This window comes from Ascoidea rubescens (genome assembly GCF_001661345.1).
Source record: "Ascoidea rubescens DSM 1968 unplaced genomic scaffold ASCRUscaffold_2, whole genome shotgun sequence".
NCBI classification, from domain to species: domain Eukaryota; kingdom Fungi; phylum Ascomycota; class Saccharomycetes; order Ascoideales; family Ascoideaceae; genus Ascoidea; species Ascoidea rubescens.
In genome coordinates, this window is record NW_017962914.1 from 137,534 (window position 1) to 149,677 (window position 12,144).

The 12,144-nt window shown below is 30.4% G+C and overlaps 3 protein-coding genes across 3 annotated transcripts; 2 read left to right on the forward strand and 1 right to left on the reverse strand.

Annotated features, from left to right (window-relative positions):
- Positions 1–25: 25 nt before the first annotated feature.
- ASCRUDRAFT_6407 (uncharacterized protein) lies at positions 26–1,189 on the forward strand (the record flags this gene model as incomplete). Its single annotated transcript, XM_020191338.1, has 1 exon — positions 26–1,189. One exon carries the CDS (start codon positions 26–28, stop codon positions 1,187–1,189), a length of 1,164 nt encoding a protein of 387 aa, XP_020049049.1.
- A 117-nt stretch (positions 1,190–1,306) lies between these two features.
- Positions 1,307–2,806, reverse strand: ASCRUDRAFT_74220 (uncharacterized protein). The gene has a single exon (XM_020192602.1). It carries the CDS (start codon positions 2,746–2,748, stop codon positions 1,513–1,515), a length of 1,236 nt encoding a protein of 411 aa, XP_020049050.1. The 5' UTR covers positions 2,749–2,806; the 3' UTR covers positions 1,307–1,512.
- Positions 2,807–3,181: 375 nt separating this feature from the next.
- ASCRUDRAFT_6409 (uncharacterized protein) lies at positions 3,182–11,506 on the forward strand (the record flags this gene model as incomplete). The annotated part of the gene is made up of 2 exons (XM_020191339.1): positions 3,182–4,753; positions 11,285–11,506. The coding sequence occupies 2 exons, from the start codon at positions 3,182–3,184 to the stop codon at positions 11,504–11,506; spliced, it is 1,794 nt and encodes a 597-aa protein (XP_020049051.1).
- Positions 11,507–12,144: the final 638 nt, after the last annotated feature.

Below are 12,144 nucleotides of genomic sequence, written 5' to 3' on the forward strand. Positions count from 1 at the left end.
GAGTAAATCACCTTAAGAACTACAGATGTCGTTGAGAAGATCCAGACCCAAGCAGGTTCTTGTTCACGACGAGCAGGAGCAAAACAGTGATGAAGCCTCCATTCCCTTGAGGAGGGCCAGGCCCAAGAAGACAAGGAGAAAGAAGATAGTGATACAGTCTCTCCACGAAGGCGAAGCACAGGACAGAGAGAGAGACGTTGCAAAGAACACCCAGAGGGAAAGCAGCTCTGATACCCAAAAGTTCAGGCTCAAAAAGAGCCATTTGAAGACCAGCGAGTCCAAGGTCAAGTTCATTCCCTCCAAAGCTCTTCTGAACTACGATGCTATTTCAATAGACGATGCCAATCTGGCCAATATTCTTGATATTGCCACTAGTGAGCCTGATAACACGAATTTCAAGGATAACAAAGATGGTGATGATGATGGTGGCGATAATGGTAATGGTGGTGATAACAATAACGATAACGATAACAAGACTAGTAAAACTTCCACTTACCTAGACTATCTACGAGATAAAGACTCAAATACAAATCCACTCCAACTAAACAATCAAGTTCTCAACCAAGAGATTATATTGGCAGGTTCTGATTTAAGTGACTTTGAAAGAGAAAACATGAACTACATATCTATTGAAGAGTTCGACAAATTGGAATTAAATCTCAATGACACTATAAATAAAAAGAAATTTAACAGGAAATTTAACAAGAAATTTAACAAGAAATTTAACAAAAATTCATTTGAAGACGAAAGGTTGCCTTTAACATCCCAAGAACTTGATCAGCAAAAAATCAATATCAAAAATGAAATAAAAAATTTAATCGATCAAGCTGAAAATGACTCAAACTATGATTCTGATCAAGACCAAGAAATTTTCGAATGGCAATTCAACCAATTCCAAAATTCAAATAGAAATACTACTAACAATTCCATTGATAATCCTATTGATAACAATATTAATAATAACCATATTATAGTTTTCCCAAAGATTAAAAATTATCACGTAATCTCGCTCGATCAACATCTAATTAAACTAAATAACTTATATAATAATCTATCCAATCTATCTGGAAAAAATGAAAAAATCTTAAATCAACTTGAACTAAAAAAAAAAGATATTCAATTACAAAAAAGTGAAATTCAAAACGATTTGAAAAAATTGGGCGTTAAATTTGAAAATATCAAATTATAATAATAATAATAATAATAATAATAATAATAATAATAATAATAATAATAATATGAATTAATAGGAAATGAAAATAATGAAAAAAATATTAATAATTTGATTAAAACAGATTATGGTAAATTAAAATAAAAATGAAATTAAATTGGTATTAAATGATATGAAATAAGTTGAATGGATCATACGGATTAAATGGACTGAATGGATTAAATGATGTGCAGATTAAATGATATTATACGGAGTTGAAAAAGAGTTAGGTCTTAATTAGAAACAAAAATTATGGTTATTATGATTAGGATTAGGATTAGGATTAGGATTATTATAATTTATTATAACTTAGATACCCACCTGCAAAGGCCATATTGACCCTGCCATAAACCCCTGGTATCTGTTAGATATCCAGTTAGCAATTTGCCATAAGGTTTTGGCTCATCAATATCAATCCATCCAGTCTTTTTACGGATCTCTCTCCATTCTTCCAAGTTAAACTCAACTTTAGGTGCACTTCCATATTTCAACGGTCCAACGTTGATCCAATAACCATGTTTACTTGATATCAATCTCTCCATCGCATCTAAGTATTCAAAAATATTTTCAGCAGTATCCAAGAAAAAAACACTCACAATAATTATATTATCAAAGTCTTCAGAATTCTCCAATTTAAATAACCGGAAATCTCCATGATTCAATTTTAAATTTGAAGGTTTGGAATCCAATCGTTTGATTTTAATCTCTCTAGTCTGGTTATCTAAACTAGTATGGTTGGAATATGAATGAATGAAAGGATGAACATTATAATAAGTTTGCTGGTCTGAATTTGTCTTGTAAATAAATTGATTTGATAAATGCATTAACCAAGAATATTCTACGGTTTCAAAATGGATTGAGGAATATGCTGCCGCTAATTCATGAGCAATTCGACCCAAACCTGAACCTGGAATAATCACACACGTTTTTCCTCTGTAATTGTTATTATTAACAATATTATTCAAATTCTTTTTAACATAATTTAAAATTGGATTTATTTCCACATCGCCTAAACTTGACCAATCTCTTTGAAAATGACATAAAGCTTCAATAACATTGAAATTATCATTACTGTTTTGAAAAGTGGCTAACCTTAATTCGTTTTTTTGAACATTATAAAAATCTATCGAATCTTTCGCAATATCATTCAAAAATTGAGAATTGACATCGATTAATTTATTGATTTTATCAAATTTTTTTAAATAATTTATTGATAACTTTTGGTGTCTAATTGGCATGGAAAAAAATATTTTTTTTTTCCTGTTATTCCAATTTTGCGTGTTATACTTATAACTACTTAAAGACTGAATTGTGTTAATAAGATCCTGTCTATCATTTGTTATTTCCAATTTGTTGAAGTATTTTTTATAAATATAATTTAAATATTTGGCCTTGTATAATGAAGATGAAATCATGAGGATTAGAATGACGATTGGAAAAGTTGAGCCAGGAAAAATCACTAGCAAGATACCATAGGATATTAGGGAAATCGATATGTTTGTGGTCAAATTGTTTAGTTCCTCTCTATCTGTGGGCATTTTGCACTAAAACCTGAATCGAAGCTGTGAATAACAAGCTGATATTTAAGTTGACAACAACAATAGCCAAATGCTTCATCATCAAAATTCCAACATTTGTCATTTTGAAAAACTTTGCAATGAAAAACAATGGATCCATGGGAGTGGAAAATTCAGCTGCGTGGGTATAATCATGTGCATGTGCATGTGAATACATATATACCAGCATAAATATATATAATAATGAGTTTATATGCAGAGTTGTGTCTGTGTTTTTATTGGTTTGCAAAAGAAACGTGGGTATAGAGTTTAGTCAAAAACAAAAACTCCAGCTTTGACACCAAAAGCCAGAGATATAAAACAGGGACCTTTAATTTGAAGTGCAAAGACCAGTTTTTTTAAATCACACTGTTTTTGCTTTAAATCGCACTGTTTTTGCTGCTGATTTTTTGAAATGTCTGATACAATTGATTCCGGTTTGCTTTCTTATTTGCCCTACCATGAGCCCCCAATCACATCGATTTTGATACTATCGTCTTTTTTCATTTTTCTCAATGCTTTGAATCATGTTGTTGATTCTTATTTTTACTGTGGTTTGGTTGTCCAAATCTTGATTGGTTTGATCTACGGAACTCCATTGACAAAGTGGATCGAAGTATCAACCGAAAGAGTATTTGTTGATTTGGGTTATTTGGGTTTATTGTTGATGGTTTATCATGGCGGTTTATCGACCAGTTTTAAATTATTGGTGAAATATTTTTCAATGTCTCTAGCTGTTGCGGTAACTGGTATTATATTTCCCTTTGCTTTGAGCTTTACTTTGATTTCATATGCAAATGCCACTCTATTATCGGCTTTTAGTGCTGGTGCAGCTTTATGTTCAACGAGTTTAGGGACCGTTTTTACCATTTTAAATAATTCTAATTTGATTTCTTCAAAAGCCGGAATCATTTTGAGTAGTGCGGCAATGTTGGATGATATTGTTGGATTGATTATGGTCCAGATTATTTCCAATATTGGAGATGGGAATTTCACTGCAGTAACTGTTATTAGGCCGGTTTTATTATCAATCGGATTGGTTGTTGTTTCTGTTGTTTTATCAAAATTTTTGATTTCTCCATTAACTGTCAAATTGAATAAATTCAGAATGATTGAATATGAAACTACTACTACTACTACTACTACTAACGATAATTATAATAATAATAATAATAATAATAATAATAATAATAATAACAATAATAATAATAAAAATAAAAATACGAAAGTTAAAATTGCTTCATTTTTAAATTACATATTCAAAATTAAAGAAGTTATCTTAGTTATTCATACTTTGTTATTAATCGGAATGATAACTGCTGCAAATTATGGTGGTGCTAGTTCTTTAACAGCAGCTTATATAACTGGTGCAGGCATTTCATGGTGGGACGATGAAGTTCCCCATTTTGAACCTAATAAATTGTTAGACACATTTCCAAGTAATTTTTTAAATAATGATATTGAAAACAACTTTAAAAACAAAGATGAAGATAAATTTCAAGAGAAAGACAAAGACAAAGACAAAGACATCCAAATTTTAACCAATGAGAACAATTATCAACTAAATAGTTCACCAATTAATAACTTGTCAGGAATTGGTATATTTGACCAATATTACAAACAATCTTTAAATAGAATCCTTAGGCCATTATTTTTTGCCAGTGTCGGGTTCTCAATTCCTTTTAAAAAATTATTTGTTGGTAGATTAGTTTGGAGAGCAATGATTTATTTTATTTTGATGACAGTCTCCAAATTGTTTTGTGGATTTTGGGTTATCAGACAAGTGAATCTTGTTTTCACAAATAATAAAGAAACTAAAGAATTGAAGAAGAAAAATAGCAATATTCCGGCAATCTTAGTTGGCCTATCAATGGTTCCAAGAGGCGAAATAGGATTTCTTATTTCATCGTTAGCTGAATCAAAAGGAATTTTTAGATCTTCATCGGATACTGATGAATATGGCTCAAGCTCAGACCTTTATGTTATCGTGACTTGGGCTGTTGTCTTATGCACTTTAATTGCTCCGATTGCCATTGGTATATTGTTAAAGATGGTTCATAACAGAGGTTTAATGGAACGCATATTAGATCATATATAATTTAGTATAATATTATTGGTCTAAATTAATACCAATACTAATTACTAATCAAATTCAAATATTTGGTAACAAAGCAGTCTAGTTTTACTGAATTACAGATATCAATTGATTCATTAAATCAATTGGTATATTTACTTGTAGAAAATCAATGGTAAAAAACTTTTGTTATAGCAATTACAATCAAAAGTAAGGCTAACAACTTTCAAAAAAACACCGGACTAAACCATACTAAACCAAACAAAATCAGACAAAATCAATTTAAATATAACAGGAAAGAGTCTCTCCTAAACACCACTTGTTTGTTTTGATATCATACTGCAAATCTTCAATTTACCCAATTCTTTCAACAAACCAAAAGCAACACTAAAAGCCAACCAATTTTATTAAACCAATCATATTAACAAAAAAGACAACAGTTTGACTTCTTTAGATACTCAAAAGATCACCTTCATATCCAGTACATGAACCAAAGTGCTTATAAAGCGTCTCTGTGTCTGAGCTTTCTTCATGGCATCCAACGAGTCTACCAGAGCGTCGCCTATTCTCTGGAATAGTCAATTAGAAATCCAATAAACGATAAGCTGAATAAAATCATTGAAATACGAAAAAAATAAAGCAAAAACAGGTCACCACATCATAGAGCTTATTTAAGAATATAGCGCTAAAGAGCCCACTGGCCAATCACAAACACGTATTGAACGAGAAAAGCAGACATTGACACAGATACGTGCTCAGACGCGTCCTGCGGTTTTCGGACGCATCTTCCGGTTTTCGGACGCGTCCTGTGCAGCAGTGTCGTAATTGAAATTTGTTTTTGACCCATCAAACTTCTATTTCGAGCTCTGATTCGAGCTCTAATTTGAGCTGTGATTCTGGGGAAATTAGATCGAGTTCAAGAGCTGTGGAGCAAAGCTTCAGCAGAGCTCGGGCCTAGCCAAAGTAAAGTTGGCCTTTAGCAGCTTTGAAGATGGCAGCAGGAGCACAACCAATTGGATCATGAAGCTGTTGGGAAGAGCAGACACTGTTTCAAAAGAAACCAAGCTCTCCTAATTTAGTTTGTTTACCTTTTCTACCAAATGTAAAAGAAAATGCAGTTAGCAATCTACGATTGGATTCTTTTCAACTTTGTAAATTGTATTTTGAATCTAAAGGAATTTTTTTGTTTTAATCTTGCAACCTTTCAACATCAATATGGAGAATCTTTTCGTATTTGGTTTTTAAATAATAAATGTCACGAAATATGTGATTGTCATGAATTGTTTTCAGGAATTCTTTGTTATCTTTAAAACATCACACTAAAAGTTTGCAAAACTGTGAAAGAAAGAAATGATTTCCCTTTTTATTCTGATTTATTTTTGCTTTTATTTTTAACTCTGTTGATTTTCCTTTTCATTTTGAATTATTCAGTCCCTTGTTAACTAGAGGCTCCTTTTTTTAATGAAACATTAAACTGGTAAAATAAATTGTCAAAATGGATTATCCTAATAGATTATCTCAATAGGTTATTATAATTGTTGATCTTTTAATTTATTGTGGATTATCATACACATAAGAAAGGCTTTTTTATAACTAGACTCAATAGTAACGAAAATGAAAAAAAAAAATTGATCCAGGATTTAATTCAAGATAACTGTATAGTTTGATGAATAATCATAAACACAATCAAGTGATTTACTTTAAAGATGAATAAGATATTAGGACCTATGAAGAATCATTGAATTTCATTAAAAGTTGTGAAAAGTTATGAAAAGTTAATATTATTCGTATAATTAGTGGAATCAATTATCTTGTTTTGAATCTTCATTTTCTTTTTTTTTCTTTTTTTTCTTTTGTTGCTTTTGTTTTTGTTTAAGCTTATAAATCTTTAAATCTCCAATCCATTGAATTATTATTTTTCAGTATTCTTTCAATACTTTTTCAATACTTTTTCAACATTATTTGATGGAACAAAACAAATTAAAATTATTATGAATATTCAAAAATTAAATTAAATCATCTATTATAAATATTATTAACTTAATATTATAGTTAAGAAGCAACTTATTCCATATTAAGCTGGAATATTATAAGATTTTTTTATTCATTATTCGAATTAAAAAATTATTTTATTTTATTTTATTTTATTTTATTTTTATTCTTATTTTTTGTATTGCGCTTTTAATTTTACTTTTTCATTTTTCCTTTTTATTTTCAATTTAAACGATTTATATAGGATTATGAATGAAAAAAAAAAAACAAAAAGATTCAAGTAAATTCAAGTAAATTAATACAATAAAAAAACCTGGGATTTAAACAATTGAGTTGATTATACACAAAATAAAAACATGAAAGAAAACAAATTTGGTAGAAACAAATTATCAAATGTAAGAAGCAAAAGACAAACTAAAAAAATATGACTAAATATCGCTACTGGTGAATTTTAGACAAAGTTTTTATTGAATAAAAACATAGCAAATCAACTGATAAAATAATTATTATTTGAATTTCGGGAAGCTTAGGGATATTATTAATTAATAGAATAAAAAAAAAAGGAATTATTTAGTTGTTTTTTTTTTATTTCATTCTTTTCTGGTCGTGCTAGTAACATTTTATTATGAAGAAAATGCTAAAGAATTTGGTTGTTTCTTTCTTGATGTAATAGCTAAGCTGTCATTTTAAGAGTTAAAGAGCATTAAAGTTTCAAAAAATTGATTGAATAGAATTTTAACAAAATTAATAAAATTACAGAAACTACTTTAATCAGATTTGGATAACTTTAATCAGTGAATCATATTTAGCTTGAAAAATGGAAAATTTTATCAATACGACTAAAATTAATGAAAATTAATAAAAAGTAATAAAAAGCAATAAAAAGTAATAGAAATTAAAAATTAAATTACGTTTATATTGATCTATTATTTTGGTTAATTGGTTTATTCACACGTATTAAATCATGCAACGTGAACTAAGAGCAATCAAATCAGTAGATGTCAAGTGCAAAGAAACTATTGATGGATAAAAGAATGAAATGGGTTTGTTTACAACCAAAAAGCAGTTTCCATTTTCCCAAGCGTACTCAAAAAAAAAACGACGACAAAACCAAAAAAAAAAAAGTTGAAATGAATCAAATCCCACAACAGCCCAATCAGTTATAGGAATAATCTTATTTAGTTAACGGTTTAATTTTCTTAGGCAAAAGAATCATCACTATCAAAATTATCGGAATCAAAATTGTTAAATAATAAAACCTATTAGGGAGTTGGAAGTTAAGAAGCTAAATGATTTGCAATATTGCAAAGTGGTATTGGAAACCACTTCTCTAAAGAATGAAAAACTGTGGAAATATATATTGATATGGAAGTGGAAATATACATTGGTATGAATATGAAAGGGGAAAAGTAGCAAGAGCAAAAAATTTGGGAGAAAAAAGAGTACTAAAAACAATGATTAGGCAGAGTGCTGAACCAGCAAAGTATCCAAACAAACCAGTGAATAATATCAGACACTGTTTGTGCGAGTAATAACCATGACATCTAAAAAGGTTTTAGCAAAGGACTTAGAAAGCGATTTAGCAACATTTGGGCCAGTTTTTCACTCCAGAACAGCACGAGAAATCGTCTGATGAATTGATAAATCAGCGAAACCTAATCCGCCTAGCTCTGTGAGGCATTTACACAAATTCGAAGCGATCGGCAGAACCACAAACATTTATGCAGTTTGGCGCATCTCCCACATAGAAAAACGGTTTTGGATCTCGCATGCGTACCGGTTAGAATTGGCAGGACAATAGGAAGCGTGGCTCAAAAGGTGCTGTCTGTGTTGGTTTCGAAGCCAGGGCTGTTGGGTTGCAGCATTGCTGTCGAGGTAGCAGCATTTGCTGTTGCTAGAGGACAGGCCAATAGGTGCTGGCCTGCTTGGTGCTGTCTCTGGTGTCCCAGCTCATCTGGCTCCTGGGCCCGCCTTTCGAACGACTGCCGTTTTTTAGTCCAAAATTTGGAGAATTCAAGGTGAATAACTGAAAAATCTCCAAAAAGCTCGAGAATTGGATGGTTTTTTTGACTTTTAATAGTCTTTAAGCTTTGAACTATTAATTGAATTTAATTTTGTTGATTTGTCAAGTAAGTCAAGTAATTGTTAATGTTAGTTGGATTATATTATGAATTATTATATTAAAGTATTGAATGGAAAGTGATTAAAGTATTGAACTGTCTTTTTTTTGCATTGACTTGACAGAACTGTATTACAAAAATTTGTGAATCTATTTATATATTGACTAATGGCAAAAATTGAAAAAAAAACGGTTTCAAAATTGTTAATTTTCTTTTCTTTTTTGATTTTTAAAATAAACTAAAGTCGATCTCAAGTTAAATTAAATTCCAAAAAGTTTCATTAGAGTTTCTGATAATTTTTAAATGAATACGTATCTTGTTGCAAACAAAGCGTGTATTATTGTTTATTAAGTAATTTTATATAATATTTATTTAACAGAATTAAAATTTAGGAGACTTGAAACAATTTTTTATTGGTTGGTTGTATTTAAAATTGAAAAATAAAAAAAAATAAAAATTCAACCCAATTCAGTTCAATTCAATTTGTGCTGATTTGATTTATTGGTTTAGGATAGATTCTGGAATCAATTGAATTAAAAATTACTTCAAAACGGTTGGTTTATTGATCAATACACATTAATACAACCAAAAACAGAAATTAAAGGGTGTTGAATGATAAAGAGCTGGAGAATATCTGATAGATAACCATAGTTTAAATACATTAATTACAACTATGATAACGGTTATGATTATAACGAAATTTCACTGAAATTTCACAGACTATCGTAGTTGGTATCATTTCCATTACAGAAGTAATCAAATAAATTGTAATGTCCAGAGAAGTAATGTTAGCAAATTGTGGGCAATCTTTTTACCAAATAGAATTAGAATTAGTTTGACGTGTGGAATTTAGATAATTATCCGCATGAAATTTCGAACTGTTGAGCTCCTAGTGGATTGAAAATTTTTTCCTTGTTATATCGTCTATCTACAGTTTTGCCCAATTATCTAATAAAGTTATCTGAATAATTTTATTCATAAAAGAGTGTTATGATTATTAAATTAAAAAATAAAGCCAAAGATCCACAGCCAAAATAAAACATAAGAATAAAAATAAGAATAAGAATAAGAATAAAAATGAAAAATAAACAGTGAAGAAAACAAAGTGAAAAAAGATTTCAAGATCAACTTGGCAAAAGATATGTAACTTAAAACTTGATTTTCTTTTTGAGATAAAAATAATCATTTGGCCATAAACCCACATTTGATCTCCTTGATTCCAATTCCCTTACTGTGAAAGCACAAGTCTACCTTTCGAGCTCCATGCAGAATTGAGTCAAAAGACCCAGCTCCAGTTTGAGCAGAGAGGATGAAAAGTTTCAAACCTGGGCAAATTGGCACGCCTTTGAATCGACAGAGCACCAAGACTGTTTCGAGTTTGACGTCTGGCTGGAGCCTGCTAAGACCCAGAACATCCAGGAACTCCAGACAGAAAGCCCCTGCACATTCGCCCAGCCCAAGCCGACGATGAAGCACTCCTACGCCACGCACCACACCCTTCTCCGGCACCTCCGACCTCGAAGAACCAGCTCCTCCTCCTCCTCCAGCACCAACACCAGCACTCCAGGCGAGACGAAAAGAGTGGCCGTTATGATCGCCAACGCTCACGCTCTCCCATTCGGTCTCACATTCGGTCTCACAATCGTTCAATCCAGGCAAGCTCGGACCTGCCGCGTGCTGCAGCCGTTCTGAACTTGACAACGCCTGCAGGTGTGTGCGGGCGTGCGCAGAGCCTATTTAGGGTTTGCTGCCGAACTGTAAAATATGTCCAGAAGTTTAATGAGCTATGTTGGACTGATAAATTTTGCGAGTATTGCAATTTAAAGGAAAGCCTTACAAGTTAGTTACACCACTTGAACCAGTTAAAGAATTCTAACCGTTATTTTCAATTTTTTTGTTAATCCTGTCTTTTTTTGGGATTTTAAATTTGCTAGAATCGCTTTTAAATTTTCTTTGCAACTATAAGGTCATAATTAATGCTGCTAGTCAAACCAGATGGGAAATTTAGTTTTATCAGAAAAAACGAACACTGATTTCTTCACAAATGATATCTGGAGATTATCTTATAAGTATAAGTCTTTTTTCCCTACTTTTGCTTTTTCAATTTTTTTATTTTTCACTTCCCACCATTAATTATATTATTAATCTAAACAACATCTCCTTTTAATAATTTTTCTACCTTCTTTGATTAAAATTATAAATCCTGCAATATTAGAAATAATATTACTGTTAATTTTATCAGCAATCCCACCACTTACAATCATAGTCATATTCAATTACTTTTCTTCTCTCTCAATCATAATTTATTGTATTCAAAATGGGTTTGGTCCAGACTAGATGGATTTGTTGCAGAAGCATGGGTGTTGGTGATTTATCCAAGATCCACGATGATATCTACGATATAGTAGAAGGTCCTCGTCCAACATGTCATTTCTGTGGTCATAAAGTCTGTTCAGCCTGTAAAATCATCTGGCATGGTCCTCCTCCAGGCTCCTTTAATGGTTCTTTATCTCAGCCTAAACCTAGAAGATGGATAGAAATCAACAATGCTTGAGTCTACAAAGTAATTAATTGTTCACAATCAAGTCTTTTAATAGCTAAAGACAACACATGAAAAAGAAATAATCTCACTTTACTTTATCACCATCATTATCATTGTCATATTCATTATTTTAAATCATTATAGTCAAAGTTACTAGGAGCTTGGTTAGATTAAGATTCAAATTTAGATAAAGATTAAAAATAATGTCTATTGGTCTAAATACCAATTTGATTATTTCAATTATTCTTGAATCCAAAAGTATTATAACAAACTGTACCATATTATATTAATTTTTCATTTAAAAAATTTCCATGTCAATATTTATGAATTGCTAATGAAATAACATTCATAATTCAAATTCTATTTTTAATTTCTAAAATTTTTAACTGCATTAGTTGGGTTTAACTATCAATTTTACTATTATTTTTTTTTATAATTATTTATTTTTTTACTACTTCATTTTTATTTTGCTATGGCTTTTTGAAAAGTTTTACTTTTGTTTTTTTTTAATCAATTTCAATCATATTTATTTTTATTTTACTTTTTTATATTAGTTTGCTATATCCTGAGAATTTCTTTACTTCTTTATTTATTTTATTATTTGATTGAATAACTTTTTGTTTTTGTTTGTATTATATTATAATTCTAAA